Source organism: Caloenas nicobarica, chromosome 1, assembly GCF_036013445.1.
Source record: "Caloenas nicobarica isolate bCalNic1 chromosome 1, bCalNic1.hap1, whole genome shotgun sequence".
Taxonomy (NCBI): domain Eukaryota; kingdom Metazoa; phylum Chordata; class Aves; order Columbiformes; family Columbidae; genus Caloenas; species Caloenas nicobarica.
In genome coordinates this window covers 207,721,678-207,749,345 of record NC_088245.1, presented here as the reverse complement: position 1 = coordinate 207,749,345, position 27,668 = coordinate 207,721,678, and the positions used below count along the sequence as shown (strand labels likewise).

Sequence of the window (27,668 nt, the reverse complement as noted above, 5' to 3'; positions counted from 1 at the left end):
AATGTTTTGCCTGGGGATGTCAGGCTCCCTCTTGAGTCACGAGGAAGATGCTGCCCCACAAAATCCAGATGCAAATGACTGAAGGTGAGTTACCTGCACTGCACGATTAATTACCCTAATAATATCGTGGTCCTTCCTGGAGAAAGCTCCTTCAAGCAATTGTCTTGGAAGGCTCCTTCACTGCACTTCAGGCTGGAACATAAAATGCATGAGAGGTGCTAGTTAGGGATCAAGATTGTCTCACTGAAGCCTTGTCTATCCTAATGCTTCAGAGATTTATTTTTTTTCCCCCCAGCTTCTGCAGTGCAGATATAGTTCTTACAACTGTAGTGTCTTGGGTTTTGCAGTTTTGCCTTTGATCTTGCAAGTGCATGTAGCTGTAGCAGGAGTGCGTGTGTCTCCTCTTTGGAGATCTGGTGATATGGGGTGCAGACTGAATCTGGCATGGAGGAGTGGTAGGTCCTGTGTCTGCTCCTCAGGGGGTGTAGTTGTCTGAATATTAGTCAAATCAACTCAGTGGATGTTGAGATAGCTCGTCAGGAACAGTGTGCAAGATAGTGTGGTGTGTTTGTTTTGTTTGTTTTATGGTGAGGTGGTGAGACACTGGAACAGGTTTCCCAGAGAAGTCATGGATGCTGCATCACTGGATATGTTCAGAGGGGAGGTTGGATTGAGGCTCTGAGCAACCTGATGTGGTTGAAGATGCCCCTGCCCGTGGGAGGTGGATTGGACTAGATGATCTTTATAAGGTCCCTTCTAACCCAAACCAGTCTAGGGTTTTTATCTTGCTTATTACCTGTTCCCTTTACTGCTGGTATTGCTAATTTATCATTGTATTTTGGGAAAGTTACCTGTTAAGTCTGATATGTGTCACAAGCCATAGAGCAAAGAGCCAAAAAAGTTGTGTGGTGTGGTGGTTTTTTTTGTGTGTGTGTGTGTTGTGTGACGTGGTGTGTTGTTTTTTTTTTTTGTGGATCCTGTTGCCTGTCCTGAACAAAGAGCAAACTCTCATCTTAATATAGCAGTTAGTTTTTAGCTTTCAGATTGCTGCTGCAGGACATCACTGTTGGGCTGGCCCAGTACCGGAGCATCACGCACGGTGCCATTGACCCCGCGGACCAAGCCGCACGGAACAAAGCACAGCCCTCTGGACACTGATCTCAGCCATGTGAAAGTGAGATTAGATGAGGCTTAATTAATTGTTACTTCTACTGGGTTTGATGGAGAAGTGATGTAAATCCCAGTTAATCACAAGCTAACTTGAGCAGAAATCAAGAGGTGGAAATACCTGCTTATTTTCTTAATTAAAAAGTGTTCTTACAAAACAAAACCTTGTTAGCGAAAATTTTTAGTTTGTTCATACCACAGTTTCTGGCATAATCAAAACAATATGGTTAACAGCAGTGAGACATGTCATTGTAGTTAAAACTCAAATAAAAATTTCTTGGACATGGTTTTGTAAGCCAAACTATCTAATGTACATATTCATATTTCACAATACATTTATGGGACTAATGTCATTGGTTAATGACATACTTACACTTATGATACTTTTGTATTTGCAGCCTCACTTGAGTCACGATGTTCTTGTAAATATTTTATTGAAATCCTTTAGTTGTGACAGCTTTTCTGGTGTCTTGTCAAAAACATTGGTGTCAAGCTGTCTAATCTTGCAAGTGTTTTACCAGAGCCTTGTCACCCAGTGTCAAAACATCTCCATGTATGACTGATGCCACCCAAACCCATCCTAGCCCAGTAAACTTAATGCGTTAGGAGATTTCTTTGCTTCTTACCTGCTTGACGTGCACATACCTTTTTTCTGCACTGAGGATGAACCATTCCTCCTCCAGCTTTGCCTCTCTGCTTGTAGTGCTGCTGTCCCCAAAACCCTTGCCCAGCTCCTGGGAGACACCTGAGGTTCTGCCCAATCCTGCACCTGATTTCTAAAGGCAAAGTAGTTCTCACCTCAGATGCTGATGGGTTTCCCCATTTCAGGGGGTCAGGTCTAGGTGCAGAAGCTTTATTTCTCATTGTAGAGAGCTGGGCTTAGGAAGCTTTCTGGGCTTTTCCATGCAAGGCACGTTCCAGTTAATGCTTGACTGTAGTTTTGAAAAAAAAAAAAATCATTCTGTGCTGTTTTCCTTTGGGAAGAAGCTGTTGTTTTTCTATGGATAAACCAGCATTTTTGGCTGGATTTCTGGCAATGCAGTTTTCCGCACTTGGAAGTCAGCCTGTCTGCTGTGCTGGCCGAGTCTTTAACTGCTTCCACGCAAAAATGTGTTGCTGCATAGCGTACAGCTTGGTGGTCCCATGATTTGCTCTAACGTGCCCAACACCAACAGACTGTTGTTTTGAGCATGCATTATTGGTTCTCCATGTCCGGGCATGTCTTGGAAGATGTTTATAAAAGCATGTGTTAAGGTGGCAGTGACTTCTTTGAAGTCAGAACCCAGCTTCTGCCAGTAAATGGAGTGTGGGGCTGTTCTGCTTGGAAACAAAAGTCATTGGGTTTGTTCAGCCTGGAGGAGACTGAGGGGAGAGAGACCTCATGGCGGCTGCAGCTTCCTCACCAGGGGAGGAGGAGGGGCAGGGCTGAGCTCTTCTCTGGTGACCAGTGACAGAACCCGAGGGAACGGCAGGAAGATGTGCCAGGGGAGGTTCAGGTTGGACATGAGGAAAAGGTTCTTCCCCCAGAGGGTGCTGGACACTGGAACAGGCTCCCCAGGGAGGTGTCCCGGCCCCAGGCCTGACCGTGTTCAAGAAGAGACTGGACAGCGGCCTCAGACACACGGTGTGACCTGTGGGGTTGTCCTGTGCAGGGACAGGAGTTGGACTCGATGATCCCTGTGGGTCCCTTCCAGCTCAGGACATTGTGTGATTCTATGGAAGCAGTTTTCCTGGGCTGGTGTGTATCCTGGGTGTGCTGCTGCTCGTGTGTAGTTTGGTCAGCTGCTACTGGGGCATTGTGGATGTACATGTCAGCACTTTTTTAATCCTAAAGAAATTAATTTGCTATCTGTTATTTTGTGAGTGCTCTGTGTGTGTATCTCATTTGTCCTAAGTAATGCAGAAATCAGATTAGTTCATTTATCTGTGTGAGGAGAATCATCATTGCTTAACAGTTCAATCCTCAAACACATTTGATGGACTATAACTTGCTGTCTGCATGTGATATTTTGCACTTCCCCGGCTGTTCCCAACACTAAAGTTGGGAATGTCACAGACTCTCATCTTCCCTCCAGAAGGTGGGAAAGTTAAATGAGGACACCGGACCACAGAAGCTGTGGCTTTCATGGTCTCTCCTGAAGAGCCTTTGGTAGCACTGAGATCCTCAATGATGTGTCCAACCCAACCACCACCCATCATTCCCCCATACAGCAAAAAACAATTAATGGTGTGTGTTAATGCTGCTTTTGACACCAGAACTAGCAAAGCTCCCCAGAAGACTTCACCTTTTAGTAGACAGCGTGGACACAAAGCCTTTTCACCATTGGGGGATACCAGGAGCATGTGAAGATCCAAAGATAACTCCTAAATATGAGATATGCAACCTGCAGTGTTATGCAAACCAGGCAGATGGAGAGGACAGTCTGCAATAGGTTATCTCTGGAGGTGAAGAGAGCTGGTGTCCAGCTGTGGGCTCTCTCATGTTGAGCATGGACATCAGTTGAGGATCCTACTGCCCTGAGCTCCTTCTGCCCGGTAAAGCAGAGCTGCTGCTCCAGCCTCTTCCTTGGGATGGTGTTGGTGCTGGATTTACCTGCTTGTTTTATGGTGAAGCACCTGTAATTGCATGTCAGTGGGTTCCTCTGTAGCACTTTCTTGCACAAGCTCCTGGAGGCCAAGTGATGTATGAGCCATGGTCAGATCAAAGTAGTCTGGAAAGGTGCAAATTGTCTGTGGTGGCAAAAGAAGTATAGGGAAGGGCTGTGTGCTCTGTACAGTCATTGATGCAAAACCTCTCAACTTTTGCTTTTCTGTATTTTATAGAAATCTCTTGGTGAGATAAAACATACATGTGGTATATGAGAACTTGCACCTACTCAGTTTGCTTGATTTCTCTAGCAGAAATACTCTGAGCAGAGGGTTGAGGAGCAGGAATCCCTCCAAATCAAATTTTTGGGTAGGACTGGGGTTTTCATAATATACTGCTTTTTCCAGCTTTTTTTTTTTAAATGTATCTAGACTTTCGAATGACTGGCAGCAGGTCAGCCAGTGCTGATGGGGCTGCCGTGCATGGGGAAGCCCAACACCTCCCCACACTGTGCGTGTAGTTCCTTGATGCCTCCTGAAAGTGTTGGGTGGACTTACTGAGCATGAATTTGTCAGCGGTAGTGTGAGCACACTGAAAGCCTGATGCACCATGGAGGTGTATGTGCAGATGATGTGTGTGTGGGATAAAAGCTGCTGCGTTTCTGCCTGGGGAATCACACCTAGAGATGTGGTATTTCTGCTCTCGGGACCTTCTCCCTTCATATGAGGGACCATCCTTTGATGAAGAGGCACGTGGAGGTTGCCAGTGCCCAGGCAGCTGGATATTGCTTGCCTGGAATGGCAGGTGTGATGGGAGGAGATGGGAAATGATGGGTTCTGCAGTCCTGGGAGCCTGCAATAAATCTTTCTCCCTTGAATTTGGGAAAGACATCCCTGGAGTTTTAATGTCACACCAAGCTGAGAGGGTAGATCGCATGTGCTTGTGGCTTTGACACCAGCAGCACAGAGGCATGGGTGATCCAGGCTTTTGTGAGGATAAAGTGTCTCTTTTCCAGTGTGAATGGAAGTGAAATTAAACCTTTTGAGAGGAGTGAGCAAGGGAGCAGAAGGAGATCCAGGCTGCTTGTTTGCAGAAGGGCATAAGCTGGGCTCATGCTTGCTGAGTGCAGGAGTCCCCTTGGGTTGGCATTTGCTTTGGAAATGAAAATATTTTATCCTGAGTTACGTAATGCAACAGCACGTCCAGACCTGAGTTCCCTGCAATTTTCTGGCCCACAAGGAATAATTTTCTGCTTGAAATATTAGCTTTAGCTTTGAATTTCCTGGCTCATATGGTATGTGCAGTCAGCCCAATAGCTGTATATGTAACTGCTGCTGTTTGAACTTAAGATGTTTGGGTAAATTTGTTTTTGTTTATAGATGTTGGATGATGATGAACAGAAAGTACTTGTTCATTAAGAATTGTATAAATACATCAAAACCTACCCTGACTTACTGGTTAGATTCAGCAGGTGGAAGAGGCTGCGGATCCTTCTCTGTGTCTAATTGAAGCAATCGGTTGTGAGGATTTGAGGTGGGATAGAGCCGAGGTGCAAATTATCAGCATTGCTGGCTTAATATATTTTCAGTCTTTATCCCTAAAGTGGAGAAGGTTTTGCAGCTGTGCATAGCTCTTTTACCCAGCTCTTTGCTGAGTTAAAAAACGTCGGGATGGCTGGACCCAAAAGGTTGTGGTGACTGGAGTTAAATCCAGTTGGCGGCCAGTCACAAGTGGTGTTCCCCAGGGCTCAGTATTGGGGCCAGTTCTGTTTAACCTCTTTATCAATGATCTGGACAAGGGGATTGAGTGCACCCTTAGTAAGTTTGCAGATGACACCAAGTCAAGTGGGAGTGTTGATCCGCTGGAGGGCAGGAAGGCCATACAGAGGGATCTGGACCGGCTGGATCGTTGGGCTGAGGCCAATTGTACGAGGTTCAACAAGGCCGAGTGCCGGGTCCTGCCCTTGGGTCACAACAACCCCAGGCAGCGCTACAGGCTGGGGAAGAGTGGCTGGAAAGTGCCTGGAGGACAAGGATCTGGGGGTGTTGATTTACAGCAGCTGAATATGAGCCAGTATGTGCCCAGGTGGCCAAGAAGGCCAGCAGCATCCTGGCTTGTATCAGGAATAGTGTGGCCAGCAGGCCCAGGGCAGTGACCGTCCCCTGTACTGGGCACTGGGGAGGCCCAACCTCGAATCCTGGGGTCATTTTTGGGCCCCTCATGACAAGAAAGACCTTGAGGTGCTGGAGCGAGTTCAGAGAAGGGAACGGAGCTGGTGAGGGGCTGGAGCACAAGTGTGATGGGAGCGGCTGAGGGAGCTGGGGCTGTTCAGCCTGGAGAACAGGAGCTGAGGGGAGAGCTGATCGCTGTCTGCAACTGCCTGAAAGGAGGTTGGAGCGTGGAGGGGGTTGGTCTCTTCTCCCAAGGAACAAGCAACAGGACATGAGGAAATGGCCTCAAGTTGTGTCAGGGGAGGTTCAGATTGGACATTAGGAAAAATTTATTCACAGAAAGAGTTGAAAGGCATTGGAACAGGCTGCCCAGGGCAGTGGTGGAGTCACCATCCCTGGAGGGGTTTAAAAGACACGTAGATGTGGTGCTTAGAGACGTGGTTTAGTGGTGGACTTGGTAGTGTTAGTTTAATGTTTGGACTTGATGATCTTAAAGGTCTTTTCCAAACTAAATGATTCTGTGCTTCTATAGCCATGCATGGGTCTGCATCACCTGGTTGCACTAAGTCTGCTCTGATTGACCTGTTCTGATTTGGGGACAGTGGTCCCCTAACCACAGCTCATGAGCAGGACATGCCCACAAAGCCTTCAGGTCCTTCAAGGTACCAGACATGAAAGGCCATGAGTGAGAGTGGTGGGGAGAGAAGGTGATGCCATGATGTGCCACGCGCTCGCTGCTCTGGTTGTCACCTGCCCCTGGAGAGGTTTGAATGGCTTCTCAGTGAGTGCTACGCCTCTAAATCAGAAGAGGACTGAGATACCTTTGAGGTTTAGAAAAAGCAGGTTATTTCTGTTTTGTTCTTCTAAAATGAAGGCATCAAAACATTCTTTTAGACATGAAAGGTTTTTGACTTCAGAAGAAGTCTGTCCATTGTGTTTTCTGAACACACGTTATCTTGTGATCTTCAGGGAGGATAAAAGATGGGCACAGGTTGGCACACCTTGCGGTTGACTGAGGAAGGCTCGCTCTTTTGAAGTATCCCACTCCCTTTTTGGTTCCAAGAGTCAAAACAATTCGGGCAAAATCATCTTTGTAGAGCCTGCTCCGATTGTGCCTAGAGGTGGAAAGTCTTATTCCGCGGGCAAAGGAGCTGAGAGAGAAGTGCCAGAGATTTTATTGGCTAAAAACCTCACTGTTACTTACCTGTCGTTTTGTGCAAAGACTGGTGCTGGTGTAAAAGCTGATGAGGGACAGGCTTGAAACAGTGGTTTCATCCATTTGAAGGAGAACTTGATCGGTCTGAAGTCATTAATGTCTCCCAGCTAGTATTTGAACCTTGGCATTGCGTTTCTGCCGCTTAGTTGGCACTCAAAGAGGCTGACCGTGGTGTGGGCAGAGCAGGTCAGAGATGAGGAGGAACCCTCTGTGCCTGTCCAAACCAATAGGTGAAAAAACACTGCAAAAAGAAGATAAAATATTGGTTCAGATGGTGATAAATTCTGTCAAATAAACCTAGGTGCATCAGGGTGAACTAAGGTGAATGGAGCAAATGCAGGGAGAGGACATTATTTGGGGGGATAAACTAAAACATATCTGGAAAACTTATTCCCTAGAGCATGTATTTATGTGGATAAACTCCTGGCCTTGTGGCACGTGGTGACCAGGGGAAGCAGGTGGGATTGTGTGTTTCTCCTCCATCATCTGTGCTGCTGTCCCACATCTACAGGCAGCGAAGAGCCCATGGCAGTGTGAAACAGAGGACCGAGTCCTGCTGACCACACTACGGGAGAATTTCTAGCAATCAAGACACTGGGAGGAGCAGGGGAGACTGGTGTGTGTCTGCCTTTGCTGCAGCGCTTGCTGTATGAGAAAGGCAGCCCATGGCTCCTGTACCTCCTTTTTCAGGTGTCTCCATGGGAGCTGGAGCTTGCTTGTATGAGCTTGAGAAGAGGGGGAAGGAGGGACAAAAGCCCCTGGTCCTTGTGTTTTTGTGTTGGATGGACCTCACCAATCTTTTGGTTGAATTGGATTTAGTCATTGAAAAATACCAAAAGCAGTTACTGCATTGTCTTGCCCAAGTGAAAAAAAACCACCTAAGCCTGAAATGTCTCCTGCTGTCCTGCAGCTGCATTCCTGCTGAGGGACCACCTCTCTGGGTGGTTGCTGCATTCTATTCAGCCCTTTTGGCTTCTTGTTCCTACCTGAGGTGACCATGCGTGGGGCTGTGTGATGGAGCAGAGCAGCGACCCAAACGAAATAAAACCCTGCAAAATTTTACAATTTACACTGAGGGTGGTGAAACCCCGGCCCAGGTTGGCCAGAGAGGTGGTGGATGCCCCATCCCTGGAGACATCCCAGGCCAGGCTGGACGGGGCTCTGAGCAACCTGAGCTGGTGCAGATGTCCCTGCTCATGGCAGGGGTGGCACTGGATGAGCTTTGAAGGTCCCTTCCAACCCAAACTGTTCTGTGATTCTATGAAAACTGATCATCTGTGAAGCTGGTGGGAACAGCCCAGAGGGGTCATGAGCTGCCAGCGCTGGATGGGGTGGGAGGTGTATAAACTGCCTCTCGAAAAAACAGCTGTGAAATCCAATTTTCTGCCCAGTTGCCAGCCTCAGGCTCTGCTTCTGTTTCATCTCATGACAGGGCATGTCTCTGTGCTGTAGCCAGCCCTGTTGGTGATTTAAACAACTGTGGTGAGGGGTGGCTGAGGCGTGGACAAGCATCCCGTCCCCTGCCCTTGCTGCAGGGTCTGGTCTCTGCCAAAGGGTGGGACAGACAGCTGCAGCCCTGGTGCTTTCAACCACTGCAGGAGGACGCAAGGCAGAGCCCTGGCCTGCAAACACAAGAAATCGGGGGAAAAAAAGAAAAAACAACCAAACAAAAAACCACCAGACCTCAAAACCAGCAAATGATGTTGCACTTTTTTTGGTTTTTTTAAAGGCATATAATTCAAAGTGCGATGTATTGCTGAGATGCACATTCCCTGACGGTGGTGAGCGGGGCAGAGGTTGAGACACATCTCCCTGGGGAGAGGGAGGGTTGCGTGAGCCTGAGTCAGCAGCAAAGGTCACTTGGCCGAAAGGCTCAGCTTGCAGGAGGAGATTTTGTAATGGTAAATGATGCAATGTTTCTGTGTTCAGCGCTGACGGTGTGGTAGGTGTGTGTGCACGTTGGAGGGAGAAACACCAATATTTTTGGTCAACAGTTGAATGACAGGTTAGTGATGGTCAAGCTCAGCTGCTGACTCCCAAGTTACTTCTCCCTCTTCCTTGCTGCTCTGCCTGTTGCTTCCTCCCCTCCTGTGGCCACACTTCTTGTGTCTTTTCAGTTCTGGCATTTAAGCTCGTTGTTGCGTTGGTTTTTTTGATGGCCTTGGCTCTTCCAGTTCCCATTTGGGGTCATTATCACATATGATTAGTCTTGGAGCCTAATGAAGGGGATCAGACATAACTCTAGGGTATGTCTGAGCCACTTAATGTTTCTGAGCTCAAAGATCTGCAGAGGAAGTTTATTTTTAAGCTTCCTGAGAAGACACATTTGAACATTGGATTGTTTAGGGTACAAGTAATAGAACTGAAATCCCTCTGTGGGGAGCAGTGTCCTCTGGGAATTAAAGCATCCCAGGGATAATTATCCAGTGCTGAGTTAAGTCTCGTTAGTCTTGAAATAGCTTTTAGTGGATGATCGTTTTTTCTTTCACACTGGCTGGTGTGAAAGCTCGAAACCATATATTAGCATTTAGCCTTGTTTGTAAGAGCACTGTCAACATATTCTCAATACTGTTGTTGTTATCCAGTCCACTCTGGGAAAGCTAGGCATGGAAATATGAAACAATTACACAAAATAACAACCCCAGAAAATAAAAAAGGGCATTTTTAGAGGCTGCTTTTTAAGGTCCCATTCTTTCATGTGTTAAGAGAGAGGAGGGAGCTGTGAGGTCTTGTGATAAGGGCTCCAGCTGCTGCTGTTTGGGGGCGCTTTGCAGGTGACTGTAGCTCCAGCTCAGCAAAGCAGCAGCAGGACAAGTGCCATGCTGTGTCACTGGCCCAGGTGAAGTGACACGTCTGTGTAGTGACTCAGCTGTGTCCCTGCTAACCACCTGCTGACGTAATGCAGATCATTAGTCACTAATTGATGTGGTTAGCCTTTTTTTAGGCTGCTTGGAAAGGCCGAGGATCACGTGGAGCTGAATCAGTCTTTTGCCTCTTTTGCCTTCAGGTCTACCAGGATCTTCGTGGTGCTTGGAGAGTCATTTTGGTGGGACCTGCGTTGCACCCCAGACTACTTCCAGTAAAGAGATTTTTAGACCTATACAGTATTGCCATGAACCATATGTTGACCTAAAGAAAATGGGAAGAGCAACAGGAACTCCAAAGTGTCAGAAAATGTTTAACATTGAAACTTGTTTTCACATGGACCAAAAGACGTGCCATATTCAAATACAAAGCCTCTTGTTGTCAACAACTGTGACCACTTTAGAATGAACCAGTTCATTGCATGCTGAAGCAATGTTGTTGGTCAAGAAACCAGTTTCTAGCATAGCACTATTTGTAGTTACTTTTGCTTTCTCTGAGAGACTGCAAATAATAAGATGTAGACATTAACACCTCGTGAATACATTTAACTTTCCATTTAGCTATAGCTTTATTCAGCATGACTGTAGATAAGGGTAGCAGCAAACAATCATTGGAGCTTAAAGAACATTTTTAAAATAAGTACCAAGGCCTCATATTTGTTCTGAAACTGTTTAGTTTGGGGAATGGAAGCAAGGACGTAGCGGGTAGGAAGTGACAGCTGGGAATACAAAAGAAAAAAGCAATTGGGATTGGGAACCAACAGGTGGGAGCAGGAATCAGAAAACTATAGTAAGATCTCTGAGGAGGCAGGAACTAATCCAGGCCTTGTTGAGTAAATCCATTGGAAGGGCAACTTCAAGAGGGGAATACTGTTTAGTTTGATAGTTTTAACTGTTTAACTGTTGCATCTAATCTTTACTTTCTGGCTGTTTGACTCTAAGCCCATCCATCACAGCTGTATGGTGGGGCCCTCTGGTGTGCAGCCACAGGGGGGTGGCAATGAATCCTCCTGAAGAAGGACCTTTGGAGGCGGTGGGAGAGGACACTGCCTTTGGGCTGAGTGGGAGAAGCTTGTTTCACACATGCTGCATTTATTTTCTTCATTGGCTCTCTAAAAGCCCTCTAAGCAACCTGGAGCTTTACTGAGGATGACAATTTCTAATATTCCCCTCCCCCATCTCCTACACTTCCCATCTTTGGCTCTGTCTTGTCCTCTAGTGCCTTATCTCTACGTGCTGATGGGTTAGGTACCAACACTCAGGTATCATCTTACCTGGTATCTCAACTCGTGCCTTGTCAATCTGTCTCCTTACCTATGTCTTTTGTGCCATTACCCCAGACAAGTCTTGAGGACAGGTCTTTGGTAGTACGTATAATACCTGGATCCTCCTGGACACAGCTGAGTTTGGACACTGCCCTTCTGCTCCCTTGTCCATGAGTTTTTCTGTCTGCCTAAAATCTCCAAGTCTCCTCTGCCTGTTGTTGCTTTTCTCGAAGGTTGCAGACCCCTTCTCTGGTCACGGTGTTGGTGGCACCATTGGGTGCGCTGGAGATGCAGGTGTGGGTACTTGTCCCTCATGCCTTGCTCAGCCACAGCAAACTCTATATTTATTTGTTCTGTCCTCCCCACACTTCAAGTGGCCTAAGGAAGCCCTGTAAGTCCTCATCCATGGAGGCAACCCTGCGCATCTCCTGTGACGTTGTTGAGACATCAGTGTCCGCATCCTGCCAAGGAGATGGGACATGGTGGGGGGGATGTGTGCTGGGTTCCCTCCCAGGCTTGTCTGTGTTCACTTCCCATTTGAGCTTTACTCCAAGCAAGCTATCCTCACAAAACTAAAGAAAATTATCACAGTAGTAATATTCCTAATAACATCTATTATTTTTTAATATATTTTTTAAAATTCTGTTTTAATGTACTTCAACTGTTGCCCCTCTCCCCACTAAGATTTTAGCAAATGAGCTTATTCTGTCTTTAAAGCAAATGCTGCTGCTTTTATTTTAAAATTATTTTGATTTCCCCGTCTGGCCCTCATGTGTGGCCCAGCTGTGCTCTGTGGGTACCCAGCACCCACCTGGAGGAGCTCATGGGGGGTTTCTGGGTATTGCCCCAACAACAATAAATTATGCGATGCCCTCGGACAATGTGGCAAAGTCTACCTTGTCCTTTGGAGCTGACACACTTAGAAGGGAAACAAACATTTGAGGAAATCTAGGAAATGGTGGCTCAGGCTTGTGGAGTGTTGCTTGGAACCCTGAGAACCAGCATCTCTGATTCACAGGCAGCCAGGTGAGGCTGCACGAAAGCTGAAACGTGGCTGAGGTTTCGCAGCAGCTGATGTTGAACTACGCGGACGCTCCAGCTTGGAGCGGGAAGGGCTCTTCTCCCTTATCTGAGGATGCACACGTGTGCCAGGAGACCTTTGTTCAGAGTATTTGGAGGAATAAAGTTCAGCAGGAATAAGAAGGCATTTCCCCGCCACTTCGGTTCACATTGTGTTGTGCTCTCTGTCTCTCTTGCAGCTGCGTAAATGAGTATGGAAGATTATGATTTCCTCTTCAAAATTGTTTTAATTGGCAACGCCGGTGTGGGGAAGACCTGCTTAGTCCGTCGCTTCACTCAGGTAAGGTTGGCCACCTCTGGGACATGGGATGTCGGGGTGGGGACAGCACTGGGACAGGAGCGTGGAGCCTGTGGCTGTGTACCAAGGGCTCCACTGGCACTGCAGCTCTAAAATAATTTGTGCACATTCTCGGTGTATGCATCACCTATAGCTACACACTAGCACAAGCAGCATCTCTGTGTCTAGTGCTGTACTGAGCCCTGTTGGGGAATCTTGTGTTGGAGAAGGCTCATCCCTCTCCAAAGACAGAAAGTCCCCTCTGAAAGCCACTGGGACAACTCCTAATTTGGAGGTGCTCTGGACCAGTTATAAGGACCAGCACATCTTCTGATGTGCTCCCATGTACCACTTTCTCCACTTTCTCCCCAACCCTTGCTGCACAAAGCTTTCCTTGTTATTTACCACTAATTAAATAATCTGGGTCCTGGTCTGCCAGTCCAGTTAAACACCAGACCTTTTTTATGGCATAGTAACGGGGATAGGACCAGGCTTCTGTGATCTGGGGCAAGATAAGGCTTTGCATGATACACCTTAAAACACAAGTTGTAGGTTTTTGTTGCGCTCTCCACTAGGAATTGTCGGTAATTTCCCCCCTCAGCGTTAATATCAGTTTTAAAGTCATAGTGATGTTAAACACTCTCCAAGTGCACATCAACTCCAAAGGGTTAACCGCAGAAATGTCTGGCCACTTCTGCTCCTTGTGCTTCGACAGTGCAGCTGCAGTAGGGGATGGATGTGCCCCAAAATCAACATGACTTTGTAGACCTAAACACCAGAAATCAAAAAGCTCTTTTTATTTTGTTTGTTTGTTTGCTGTTTCTCCTTTCCAATGGTTCTGCAATCAAATATCACCAGAATCACTGAATCTTTTCAGTTGGAAGAGACCCTCAGGATCATCAAGTCCAACCATAACCTAACTCTAGCACTAAACCATGTCCCTAAGAACCATCATGTCAGCCCTTGCCATTGCTGTGGCACCAGTAGTGGCTGGCTCTGTGCTTTTCTCCCAAAATGCTGTGCAGGGGTCTGCCTGTGGTGCTGGGAGCTGCCAGAAATGCCCTTCCATGCTGTGGTGTGTGGTGGAAGGGAGAGGGAAGGTGTGAGGTTGCAGGAGCAAAGGCATCTCATCCCACATGAGTGCTCCCACCTCTTTCAAGGGGTTGGGAAGTAGGATGGAGGGTCCCCACCTACCCTTCCCCTGACACTTCTAGCTGCACAGAAGCAGAAAGGCTTTTCCTCCTCTATTTTCCCCTGTATGCATCCTTCTTTTCTCCAGTTTTCCCACCTCTCAAGTCAATGACATGCTACATGACTAGGGATGTGTGGGCACGGAAGCACCATGGTGTTGAATTGTGGTAACCTTTATGCTGGGGAAATGTCACATTTTCCTCTCTAAATATGATGGAAATGTGTCTGGGGAAGAGAACAAGGGAGAAATAGTTTTGGGGATGGAAAAGCGTGAGGATGGGCACTCAGACAGCTACAGAAATTTACTTAACAAAACTCTTTTCTTTCAGGGGCTTTTCCCACCAGGTCAAGGAGCCACAATTGGGGTTGACTTCATGATTAAAACCGTGGAGATAAATGGTGAAAAAGTAAAGGTAGGAGCCTGATGGTTTTCGACTTGTGGGACAGTCCTGTAGCTGAGGTTTCTCGCTGGAAGGCACGTGGGGAAGCACAGGGCTATATGGCAATGCTGGGGCTAATGATCTTTGCACCCCTCTTCACAATTACCAGCATGATTGTAACAGTGAACCTGCTCTAAAGGAGAAAATGGAAAAGGGGAGAACTTGCAAAACTCTATCCTTGCTTAGGAGATGCTGAGATTATCCCTGGCTGTGGTTGAGGAGGTGCAAAGACGTGCTTCAGTGCAACCTCCACTTACAGCATTTCTGATAAACCGAAATCTGTCGTGTTCCCACTGGGACATGTTTGGTGAAGGTCTTCTCCTGTGAGCTCCTGAGATGGCCGGTGGAGGAGAGCAGGCTTCTGGACTTGCATGGTTCTGCACAATGGAGGCTTACCTTCCACTTCTGCCGAGTTAAGGATTTGGGAGAAGTTGAAATGGTGACAATACTGATGCTTTGATCAATGGATTGAAGTGAGAAGGGCAATATCCACTCCTTCACTCTCCAAAATAGGGTGGTTGCAACCAAACTGCTGCTGGGAAATCGTCTCTGTCCTGTTCTAACTCCCAAACTGAGCCTGAGCATCACTTGGCAGAGCTACTTTGCCTGGGTCTCAAAACACACCAGGAACCATTCTCATGCTTTAATGGGATCCATGGTTGGGTTCCAGTGCCTGGAAACATTATCTGCCATTGCTTCATTCATTAGTAGAGATTTTGCTACAGCTACTGTGGCGCTCAAGAGGCGAGAGAAGAGTATGGTTATCTGAACCTCTAATGTCAAAGTGCCTAGGGTCCCTGGGCTGCTCCTGGAATTACACTGCCTACATTAAATCCAGGTGCATCAAGGTTAAAACTGGGGTTGTTTCCCCTTGCTGCCTTCATCAAACCTACTGGTGAGCAAATGGGAGAGTGGCAGCAGCTGGATGTGACATCAAGACCCATTTTTAAGCTTGTGCTGGGATGAACACAGTGGACTTGTGCAGATTTTCAACCCTGTTGTTTTGGTTTTTTTTCATTTGTAATTGAGTGCAGGGTTTTTTTGAGAAGAAAATCAGATGATGCACTCATTCCTCAGTTTAAGACAGACTTTAAAAGCCTCCCTGCTACTTGAGGAGCTGTACAAACCTATGGCAGGTGATGGTCCTTGACCAGAAGACCTTCCAGCTTAAGCAGGTGAAGGTGAAGAAGTGTAAATATCTTCCTGCGATAACGAGCGAGTTAATGTTCAGCACACCGCTGTGCAAGTGGGACAGAGCAGCAGGCAGGAGTGCAGTGAGGATCACGTGTAGCCCCTGTGGTCCCAGGGCTTAGTCAGTGGTTGCAATGCTCATTAGCAGGCATCTGGTGTAGCGGGGTTGGCCAGGACATGGATGCTGTTTGTCCAGGCTCCTCAGATAGCAGAGATGCTGCTTTCTGCCAAAACCAGTGCCAGTGGATCTAAACTGGTAGATAGCTTGAATTCCACCTTCAGTGCAGTACTTATTTTTTTTTCTTATGTACCTGGCTTAAACCAGCTGTCTTGAGATTGTCCTGGTCAGTGGAGAGAGAAAAGCAATCTCAAGGAAGATCAGTCCCATCCACTTCAGACACCTCTCCTTTCCAAGCATCTGGTTCCCTGTCAAGTACAGATGGAGCCTTAAGAACATCGCTTATATCTGATGTCTGGTTTTTGGACAGGCGAACTCACCCTAAGTTTCTCTGTGCTTGACTTGTTGCTCCCATGACATAATCCTATTTTAAGACTAGCCTGGACCGAGGATGCAAACTCCTTAGGAGAAAGTTGGGAGCAGTTGTGCCAACATGGGCTATCTCAGGGGCAAGGATGGTTCAGGGAAACTCTACAAGCTAAATTCAAACTTGTCAGTGTGGTAAACCCCTGCAAACATCTGATAAATGCATAAGTGTCCACCAAAGCAACATACTTTCTTAATCACCTTGGGGCTGGCTTGTGTTTCACAGAGCCTTAGCAAGTGGTAGGTGGTACACAAGCCATATTTCACGTCACAAATAATGAGTTGTTAAATCGAAGTCCCTCTCTTGACCCTACCAGCGGAGTAAATTGGAGTTGCCAGAGCTCAGCCACAATGACCAAGCTTGGGAGGAAGCTTAGCACGACATGTTTGGGTATTTGAATGAGCCTTCTGGAGTCTGAAAGGCAAACGGATTTCTTTCAGGGAGTGATCTTGCAGCTGAAACTTTGAGTAAGCAGTGCTAGTGAGAATAAACATTTAATGAGTGAGAAAAGTAGGAATGACTCAGAGCGCAGAGCAATAAAAATGACATCCCAGTCGAATGAGGCAATTCTCTGACTGCTGGCTCATTTCATGGTGCCCAAGCCCTGACTCCGCTCCTGTGCCGGGCAGCATCTCTTGCATGTCTGTTGGGATCCAGGAGGAGAGACCAGAGCTGCTTACTGAAAAGATTTTTCAGATTTGAAAAGAAATGATAGATTTCCAGGGAAAAATACTTTCCAGCTTTCAAAATTGCATTTGGAAGTCAGTGGAGAAGGGACTTGCTAGCATGAAAAAGCTCTGTATGAGCCGTATCGGATACGGGCAGCGACTAAAGCTCGCTGAGAGATGAGCTGAGACAGAGCTGTGCAGTCGAGGCGTCTTTTGGTCTGCCTGGCCTTTCCTAGTAAAACCAAAAATATGTACAACACATGTGCTAAGAGGCTACAGAAATTCAAGCCAAGTAGACAGCAATTATCAGGCTTGTCAAAGCTAAAAATCCTCAGTGCTGCAGAGGGCTGTACTATACGGACCTGTGATCCTATTGCACTTGGTGGGAATGTTCATATGCATAAAGTTAAATGTATATGTAAATGTTGGGAGAGCAGGAAGCATCAGCTGGCTCCAAGAAAATAAACATCGACGTTTTCTTTCAGCTGAGTCAGGCACTGTGCTTTGGTTCCTCTGGAAAAAAAAGCGATACAAGTGAAATGGTTGCTGTAAAATATTTTATTTGGCAGAGGCAATCAGTGGGTCGAAGTGTGAGATGTGCATTTTGTGTGCAGGCAGAGTTTATCCGTGGCTATGAGGTCAGGGGCTCTTCCCTGCCTTCTGCACCCAGCTCACAGGTGGACTCATGGCTGAAGCCAGTTAGAAAACAGCTGAGTGACAACAAAATTATCTGTATTTTTCCACCTGCCGGAGTTTGGAGCCTGGTTTGTTTTAATGGGGACCCATTTGTTACCTGAATTTCACATGTAAGTGACTTCACTGCTGGTTTTGTATGTCAGTTAACTGCAGGTGCCAGGTTCAGTCATTTAAATGCAACTGTGCCAGGAGATTAAGCACAAAGGTGCCCAAGAGCTGTGAGCCAGCCATGAAGTACTCTCTCTGCAAAAATGTACTTTTTCAAAATCATAACCCACATCTGAAAGCTGCTACTGGGAGCTCTCATTTCAAACTAACACATTTATTATGAGTAGCTGGCATAGTTTGATTTTGGAACTGGGCAAGAATAAGGTTTTCTCCGTTACAGGATGCTGAATGTATGGAAAAAATCTCAAATGCTTTACCTTTTTCTTTCCAAAGTACACAGGATTCTGTCTGGAAATCAGCCTTTCACATATTTAATTCCAAGGAGGGGTGCTTTAAAAAAATAGAAGTTGAAGCAGAGAAGTAATCTTTTATGCTGAAATGGTTTAATTTTGGATGTTTGTTTCTTTGCCTTTTTGAAGAACTGAGATTTTGGTGACCCACCAAAAACTATCAGATGGTCAAATCATAAAAACAGTATGAGTTTCATTTTTATTAGGAGAAGTGTGTTGTCTGTCTGGATCCGAAGGGCTGGCAGACACTCCTGACCTCTTTGATATAGTTAAGGACACGTCAACCAGTTTGACATGTCGGGATGGCAGGCAGTGAGGAACAGGGTGAGATGGATGAAGTTGTAGAGAAGAAACATGTTGGAGCCCTTGGGTCAGCCTTCAGCTGAGCTCCTTGCTCAGTCTCATGGTTTCCACCCACCAGTGCATCATCTCAGGATAACTATAACTTTGGAAGCAAGAGGAGAGGCTTTCTCATTGCTTCTTGGGATGGATGATGCTGTTAGTTGGACTTCAGGGGCAGGAAAAGTGACTTTCTCCTTCCAGCTCTTGCATTGTAATTCCAGGCCAGCAGCTCTGTCCATAGTGGAGGGAGATGGTAGAAGCCACATGAAAGCCCATAGACCTGCAGCTTCCAGGGGCCGTGGGCTGTGGTGCCAGCTGACTTCGTGCCTTGCATTTCAATCCACAAGTGCAGGAATGGAAACAAAAAATGCTGGGAGAGGGGAAGCCAAAGGGGACAAAAGCTATTTGCTTTCCTAGCATTGGTTTTACCCTGAAGGGGTTTTTTTCAGGTCAGAACAGTGCTGCTATGAAAAAAAGTTAATTTTTTTTTTTTCCTTTTTACCACCCTTTGTTGTTACACCAAAAGCTGCAGATCTGGGACACGGCAGGACAAGAGCGATTCCGGTCCATCACGCAGAGTTATTATCGCAGCGCTAACGCGTTAATCTTGACGTACGACATCACCTGTGAAGAATCCTTCCGGTGTCTCCCCGAGTGGCTGCGGGAAATCGAGCAGTATGCCAGCAATAAAGTCATTACTGTGCTAGTGGGTAAGCGACGGTGGTCCCTGGTGGGGTGGCGTGACGAGGGGGTGAGCTGTGCGTGTCGAGGGGTTGGTGGCAGATGGAGGTGTCAGCAGGGGGAAAACGTGGCATCTGTGTGAGTTGGTGGGGCAGGATGCTCAAACTGCTGCGGGGGATCTTGTTCCCAAACAGTTGTAACTGTGGGTGGGCACAGGATACAGCCCGTGACTTATACCCAGTGCTCGGACCATTCCTTCTGCAAATAACCCCAAGATGCTGATGTTCAGGACACCACAGCCACTTTTTGAAGTGTGGTCCTGTCTCGGGTCTAAGGTTACTGCATGAGGAGGTGGATCTTTCCACCAGCTGGTCCCATGTGGGACTAAAGCGTTGATGGTGCAGCTACCAACTGAGCTAAGAACAGAGCAGTGTCCCTTGTGAGTCCCAGTCTGGATCTCTACAAATACAGGGTGTTTCAAAAGGATGGACCCAATTTCAAAGCAGCATGATTTCAAGTTGTGTCCATCTTTTTGAAACACCCTGTATACGAGGATCTGCTGAAGCTGGTGATGCCTGCAGGTTGCTGATTTGGGCGGTCTGGAGCATCTTTCTTATGAGGAAAGACTGAGAGAGCTGGGTCTGTCTGTTCAGCCTGGAGAAGAGAAGCTGAGAGGAGATCTCATCAATGGTTATAAATATCTCCAGGGTGGGTGTCAAGAGGATGGACCAGACCCCTTTCAGTGGTGCCCAATGATAGGATGAGGGGCAACAGGCACAGACTGAAGCACAGGAGGTTCCATCTGAACATAAGGAGAAACTTCTTTACTTTGAGGAGCCAGAGCCCTGGAACAGGCTGCCCAGAGAGGTTGTAGAGTCTCCTTCTCTGGAGACATTCAAACCCACCTGGACACATTCCTGTGTGATCTGCTCTGGTGACCCTGCTTTAGCAGGTGGGTTGGACTGGATGATCTCCAGAGGTCCCTTCCAACACCAGCCATCCTGTGATTCTGTGATTCTGTACCCCATAGCCGTGGGACAACCACAATCTTGTCTCAAGTGGGTCAGGATCTGAGAACCAGGTCAGGATGTGATGACTGTGTGGATGGTAGCATTCGTAGGTGGTGCAGACGTGGAAAACTGGGTACTTTTGCATGGATTTTAGGGATACTAAAAATAAACAACTGAATGTTATGTTAATCTGCAGAGCTTCAACTCAAGCTGAAGCAGACTTCAGGCCCTCTGTCTGCTACAAGCAAGGTGAAGGGTATTTTGTCTGCCTGTGCTTTTCCATGCTCTGCTTCCAGCATCTGATACTCAGGACTTGGCTTTTAAAAGCCCAAGAACATATAAAGAACAGTGGAAAAATAATTTGGGGAAAGCCCCAGTGCTGCAGCGTTGACATCACCTTTAATAGTTTGCTGTTTAAAAGAAAAAAATCTAGATGATTGTAGAATGTGGTCAAGGTGTCTTTAAAAAAAATCTTTTGAGTTTTACATGCCCCAGTGGTATTGCAAGTGAGCGGTGGGATTTAAAGAGATTCCATACAAGAAACCCTGCTCATGGAGTATAAGGAGTATGGCATGTGAATGTTAGGTGAATTATCAGCATCTACAGCACAAAATATACGTAACAGTCATAACACACGCTTTGAAGATGGTGACACCCATAAACTACTTGTGCTGAGTGACAGTCTGGTTAGAAAGTTAACTTCAGTGTGTGCAGCAGGTCCGAGAAACTGTTTTGTCAGAAAAGAAAGGAGATGTCTCATGAGAGGAAGGCAATGAGACAGGGCTTGCCAGTGGAAGCGCAGTCTTCTCCTCCTACTAATTCTCATAAAATTGCTGGTGGAAATGAGCCCAGGAGATGTTTCCTCCTGATCCTGCTGAGTCCATGAACACAGGCCCTTTTTATCACAGGTCCTGGTCCATTATCTGTCTTATAAGATTAATTTATGGCAAAAGCATCATGTTTGAAGTGAAGTGGCCAGTAACAAGGTATAATCGTATCAGACGCTTGCTCGAGGCTTTAATCAACTCTTTGCCGAACTGAGCTCTCTGAAGGCAGAGGCTGGTTTCTCTCCCCACTTTGCTCTGCAGGTGCCCCCCAAGCCCATCCATCTTCAGCCTCCACAGCCAAATCCTTCACGGGAATATTTAAATAGGAAAACAGCCTTCCATGCCAGGCTTCTTTTGAAGCTTGTAATGACATGAGAAATATCACATTTAGTGTCTCACATGCTGTAATTGACATTTTAAGTGCTCCTTGGAGCAAGAACAGAAGAATTTTCAGTAGATATTAAAAATGGAAATCCTTTAATGTTGGTTGATAGCAGCAAACAGATGCACTGGTGCTAAATTGAAGCTAACTAACTGGGATGTTCACAGGGCATATTCCATTAAATGAGCTGATATTAAAGGAACTGGGTCACATGTATCCGTTATTTGGAAGGGAGAGAAAGCACTACGAGTTTTACATCAAACCCACACTCCGTACATGAATAAACCACCAAACTCTATATCTCTTATCAACCTCTGTTTCTCTCGTTTTGGAAGTCAAATTAATTTTCCTTCTAAAATTTTTTATCAATGCAGGTAATAAAATTGATTTAGCTGATAAGAGGGAAGTCTCCCAGCAAAGAGCTGCAGAGTTCTCCGAGGCGCAGGACATGTACTATCTGGAAACCTCAGCAAAAGAGTCGGATAATGTGGAAAAACTCTTCCTGGACTTGGCCTGCAGGTTGATCAGCGAGGCACGGCAGAACACCCTTGTGAACAATGTCTCATCCCCCTTACCAGGAGAGGGGAAAAGCATCAGCTACTTGACTTGCTGTAATTTTAATTAAAGAGCTGGCATGTGATTACCCCTTCTGCCATGGGCCAAGAGGAATATTTTTTTTTTCCTGGGATTTATCTCCTTGAAGGGAATTCCTGCCACTTTGACCCATCTGACTCACTCTGAGTCAGGCTGCAGACCTGGAAGCATGGCAGGCTGATGGCTCCAGCTGCATGGCAATGTAGCAGAATATAATATGGTTTAAATTTCATTTTTCTTGCAGTCTCTGCAAGAGAAGGAGAGTTGCCCAAGCGCTTCATGTAATGCAGAACATGAGCTATTGCGTTTTCTTCGGTGGGAGACTAGAGCAGCCTCTCTTGAAGAAGATACTGAAGAGATCAGAATCTCTCTTGCAGAGCAATGTGTTTGATCCTTTCTAAAATTAAAAAAAGGAAGAAAAAAACCAACAATGAACACCGATCCTGGGCTACAGTGGCAATCTTCTGGGCTGCCAGAGAGTGAGCTCCTAAGACATGTATATAGTGTCTGCCCGCGCATCTCCATGGAGGACTCTGGTGTTTGAAATAGTATTATGTCTCTCATCTACAGGCACTTTCATAAACATGGAATTAAAAAAAAAAGTTACATATATCAACGTTTTCAAGATTTAAGATGACATGGATACAGCTCAGTTGCTCCTTTTGGTGCTAGCAGTTCAGCAAATATTCCATAGACCAAACGTAGTCTTACTACATTATTGTCCTCTGAATGTGTAACTTGGACTGGTTAGGGGAAAAACACTAATAAGCACTGTTCATTTAAAAAAAAAAAAAAAAATCTCGTTACCTCTTTTTCTGGGCCTGAACGGAGTGGGAAAGGACTGTGCTTCTTTGATATCCAACATAGGATGAAAAGACTTTCCAGAAATAAATAAAAAAATTAACTCTTCCTCCTCTAATTAGTCATGTCCTAACGTAAAAAAACCTACCCCTGGGAAATGTGATTGGTTGAGTTGGAAAAAGCATGCCAGACATGACCAAAATCTTGTGCGCACACGGATTGTGTGTAAGGGTTCAAAGAGAGCATGGTTTGAAGCGGCAGTTCTGCAGTGTCTCCAGCTTAAAAATAAAGCTTGTAGATACAGTTCTTGTTGAAAGGCAGGTGTACAATTTTGTAGAGGAGGTTTGGTTTTTTTTATGCTAAGTGGAAATAGTGATGGGTTGCAAGTGGGTGTCATTCTGTGTCTGACCGATCCAGCGCTCACCTGGTGGAGCTGCTCTCCAGGATGCTCTTGAAGGTATTTTCTTGGCTTCTGGTCTCTCTGCTAGAGTAGCTTTCAGGTTCAGGGCTGTAAAGTCATTATATTTACTTGATGCTTTGTACTCTTAATCCCAGACTCCAGTGTATGTGTAACTGTTTAGGCAATTTCTACAAAACCCTTGAAGTGGAAGCACTATGGAGTTTGCGATGTTATTACACCTCTAGTGCCATATGTGAATAATGCATTGCAAATTTACAGGTTGATGTTAAAACAAATTTGGAAGGTAGTGAATGCACACATGAAAAAAAAGGTTTTTAGAAGTTTGAGTTCAGTTTAGCTAATCTGGATAAATCTCTCCTGGCAACTACATGGCTGTGATATGCTGTAATTTTGAGTTAATCAGTTTAATATTATTTGGCATTTACTGAAGATTATAACAGAGCTTTTGTATTGACATAAAAAGCTGCCAGTAAGTACTTTTTTTGAAAAGAGTAACAATAAAAAAAGAGGCATTTAAAAATACTTTTTCACATTTTCCTGAAAAGACTTCTTTGGGCTGTATCATGTTGTGCCTTTGATCTGTAATGAGGAGCCGACTCTGTGTGTCAGAGAGAGGGGACCTGTGTGTCATATCATCACTTTTAATATTTTCTTGCCGTTTTTTTAGGTAACTTTCTTCTTTTATGACTAGTGGTAAAATGAAGGTGTAGAAGTTGTAGTACAAGGCTTGTTTGTCATTTAGGTAACACTTGGCAAAGTGCTGCTGTGTGAGATGTTGGGGTACACGTCATCTGCGCTGGCCTCTACTGATCTTTTTCAATCTCTGCTTATGGTGTAATGCAGAGGATGTAGAAACCTGTGGGACTTGCGGCTTCTGCTGGGCTGTGTGATACAGCCTGTGCTGAAGGGCCCTGTCTGTCTTGAGGGCTCCCCAAATTGCCAAATGCAGCCTCATCTGAGGTTGTGGAGACCACCCAACTCTGAGACAGCTGTTTCTGCACAGCTTTTAGGTTGCTGCTTAGAGCAAGACTCGGTGTGTGACATGTAAGGGCACACTTGAGTTTAAAAAATAATGATTACATATATTTAATTTGTAAAAGCTCTTACTCTTCAGATACTGCATTTGTCAGGATATGATTGATAACAAATAGGGCAGGGCTGGTTGATTGAGGTAATCGAGGAGGAAGGAGACTGCCCACTGAAACATCTGTGGGTTCCTCAGCCTTGTTTTCCAAAAGCATCAAAGCTGGGCAGGTACTTTACATTCCTGCTGAGTACCATTATAAATGCAATTTCAAGTGCTCCTTGCTTCACTTCTGGAGGTTGAACTCCAACACATTATCATGACTGAGCAAGCTGAACTGGTCAAATAGCAGAAACTAATAACTATTTTCTTGGATATTCACTCTGAGGTTTCTAGAAGGCTTAGTCTCTTTTTCCAGTATTTTACTAACCTGTAGGTGATTATTTTGGAGACTAGCTGCCTACTAGCAACCTCCAAGTGGTGGTTCTTTTTATTGGTAGCAAGTCTTCTCCACGTAAGGACTCTATCTCCAGACAGGGATGTGCACTTGCAGAAGGGTGGAGTGTTGCAGGTGGGCCGATGTTACAGTGAAGTATCTGACTTCTCCAGGGACAAATCTGAACTGATTCCTTTTAAGTTTTATTCTAGGTAGACTTTAAAAGTTGAAAGGGAACAACAGTGCAATGTGCAACGTTTTATAAGGTCATAAGCCAAAGCTGTAGTTTGAAACTTGCCTCTTTTTCTGCAGTTAGCACACCACCTGTTGAAGAATTGATATTTTATTGTAGTAACTCATTTGCAGGAGTTATTTTTGTACACCTTAAAATACCTCTCTAGTGTGTACAACCCACCTTTCCTTGTAGCATTGAGGGTTGATCTTCTCTTCTGCAGTCTGGTCTACTGCTGAAGGCTTCCTGACCAGAAAAAGAGCTTTATCAGCTGCTAATGACAACTTAGTGGTGTGGCACAGTGGTGAAAGTCTTGAAAAATAAAAAGAGATTAAAAAAATACAAATCCCAGTTATCTGACAATCATCTATGGCCAACACCTCACTAGATGAGTGGATTTTTGAGAGAACTGTCCGTAGAAGCTTTCTGATGCTTGCTGGGTTGAGTGTCCAAAAGCCATGCGGAGTTGATATAATAGGGCCAAATTTGACTGGAAATGTTCTCTACCATCAAGAGAACAAGGCATTTCATTTAGTGTGGTTGCTAGATTTTGATGTGTTTTCAGGGTGATACATTCACAGCCATGGAGTAATCTTATTTCTGGGTGAATGTTAGTTTTATAGTAGTCCCGTAACGAGACCACTTCTATAAACTTCTTAGCACAACGAGTAGCTCCAAGCAGAAGCCAATGTTAGATGGTCAACCAATGTTTGCTTTATCTAGCAAACCTGTTTAGAAAGATTAGTAAAATAATCTGCTGAAGACTGGATGGTTTTAATTCTGTTTTCCAGTTCAGCCACTGATTCAATCAAACTGATCTTGGGTAAATCACCAACTGTTGTGTGCTTCAGATCACTGCCTGTGAAGCACTCGCTAGTATTTTGCGTTGGGTATTTACACTGCAAGTTTACTGGGACAAGACATGGCTCCCTCTTTTTCCTATTTATATTGCCCACGGGAGAGCAAGCACTAGGGAAAAAAATGCTGGTCAGGACAAAGTTACGACGGAAAAAGTGAAATTACAAACTTTAAGGAAGATTACACTGGGTGCCTCTTCCTACCTCTAACGTTAAAGTCCTGATTTGATCTACAGGTAAGTTGTTTGAGCATGCAGTCAAATACGTGTTTGTGTTGAATGCAAAATGGCTTTGTGATCATTATTTAATGAAAACCACACACGACAAATTGTCAGGCAAGATACTTTGTTCTTTGCTGTAGAACACACGAAACAGCCCTTAAAATCTGTCAGCCTGCTGGTGCTGTTTGTCTTTTTGGAAATAGCTGTATTGGTAACAGTTGGCTCCTGCTAGTCTAGGTTTAGTAGTTAATGGCTATTGAATTCCTTCAGCATCAATAATAACAGCAGCAGAGTGGGGCTGACACAGGGGCCAGTGATTTGAAAAGAGGGAAAGTCGAAATCAGTGGTGCAGAAGCACGGTGGGTGCACACACATGGGACAACAGGCTTTCCCGAGCTTTTGCTGACAAGGGATGCAATTATAGTCAAACCCACTGGGCTTTGCCTTATTCATTATCCCTAAGGACTGCTGTTTGTTCAGCTGCTTTTCCACTTGTCTTCTCTTTTCAGCATGAAGAACTGCCCACAAGTCAGGCTGAGCTGTTGAGCTGGCGTGATTTCTGTAGTCAGAGACTGAATTAAGTTGGAAAAGAGGTGAAATTCTCCAGCTGTCGAAGTAGGCTGAGCAAACGTGCAGGATACGCTGCCCTTTGGGGACCTGTGGTGCCATCGTGGTTGGATATGGCTGGAGACACTGTCACAGAAACCCTCTCCTGGCTGTGGGGCAGACTGAGGGCTGTAGCCCTTTGTGCAAGGGGAAACACGACTGTGTGGAGCAGAAAATGCCAAGTAAAGGGGTGGTTCTACTCAAGATTTCTTCAATCCCATCTTCTTTAAAAAAAAAACCAAACAAACACAATGACTTAGATTTTGATTGCTCTGGATTTTAATAAGGAATGCTTTCAATATGAGTCGCATCTGAGATTCTTCTGCATTCTATTGCTTTCAATATCAAAGTCCCTAATACCTGTATAAGTGTTGCTTCTACCAGTAAAGACCTTTTTGAGCTTATTTGGCTAGAAAAGGTCTTTCCAGAGGACACTTTGTGAATTCCTACTGAGCAAATATGGAAACTCTTTGAAATGTTGATGTACACAAGGGCTCATCAGAAAACCCACAGTAGCCAAAATAAATACTCCCATCAATTCTAGAAGCGAGAACCCTGTGAAAGATGTTATATCAAAATGTTTTTTTCCTTAGTTTTTCGTAAGCTTTGCTTATCTGAACGAATTTGGCTCCTGCAGCCAACCTTTCTTGTGTCAGGGCTGTCCTCTTGTTGTTACGGGTACTAGCTGCTCTAGTTACTGTTCACAAACAGCAAAGGATCATCGTTTTGAAGGACAGTCTTGTTTTCTGATGATGATGCATGATAGGGAGACACTTGCTTTCCTACAAGTGACTAGTGCATCCTAAGCACAGCAGCCTCAGCTGGAACCGATCACATCTTTGAACTGCAATCATCCACTCGAGCTGTAGTTAAATGTACCATAAAGGTTACAAAGCTCTCATCTGCCTCAGCTCAGGATTTATCTTGGCTAGGAAAACAAACAACAGGGTAATCATGCTGACCATGATGCAAAGCTGCCAAAGTAGCCGCGGCATTGCTCTGCCTTACCTCGCTCATCAGCACCTCGTCGAACTGACCTAAAGCCTCCTTTGCTGTACTATACTATATCTGGTTGAGATGGATTGCGGGCTGTCATCACCCATGGATGCCACCACAGCCTCTGCCATCATGTGAATGGGTCATAACTTAAACCAGAAGTAAAAACTATGCCATGTGAGTTGAGAGTGGTTTTTGTTTTGTTTTGTTTTTCCATATGGGGAGCCACAGATCCAGGAAAAAAAAGCTCATTTCAAATGTTTGCCCCTCCAAATACGGTCAGCTGGGTAACTGGGGAAAGGTCACCCAGATAGAGCAGATGCTGAGATGGCAGTGAGTGTAATTTAGGCTGTAATTGTTGTCAGTGAAATATTAGACTGGTTTTGAGAGTATAGCTAGGGTTAACAGCTCAGCTCATGTGT

General features: G+C 45.5%; 1 protein-coding gene across 3 annotated transcripts in view; it reads left to right on the top strand.

Annotated features, from left to right (window-relative positions):
- Positions 1–27,432, top strand: part of RAB30 (RAB30, member RAS oncogene family) — a 52,429-nt gene extending 24,997 nt beyond the window's left edge. The window contains exons 2-6 of one of the 3 annotated variants that reach the window (XR_010606520.1): positions 12,530–12,630; positions 14,148–14,231; positions 18,685–18,868; positions 21,433–22,910; positions 26,154–27,432. Coding sequence is in view for 1 of the 3 variants with exons in the window: in XM_065639998.1 (XP_065496070.1) it covers positions 12,538–12,630; positions 14,148–14,231; positions 18,685–18,868; positions 21,433–21,683 (612 nt within the window). In the remaining 2 variants the exon portion in view is untranslated. Of the gene's footprint in view, positions 1–12,529; positions 12,631–14,147; positions 14,232–18,684; positions 18,869–21,432 lie in introns of all 3 variants that reach the window. The other 2 variants (XR_010606518.1, XM_065639998.1) reach the window with 2 other exon arrangements.
- Positions 27,433–27,668: the final 236 nt, after the last annotated feature.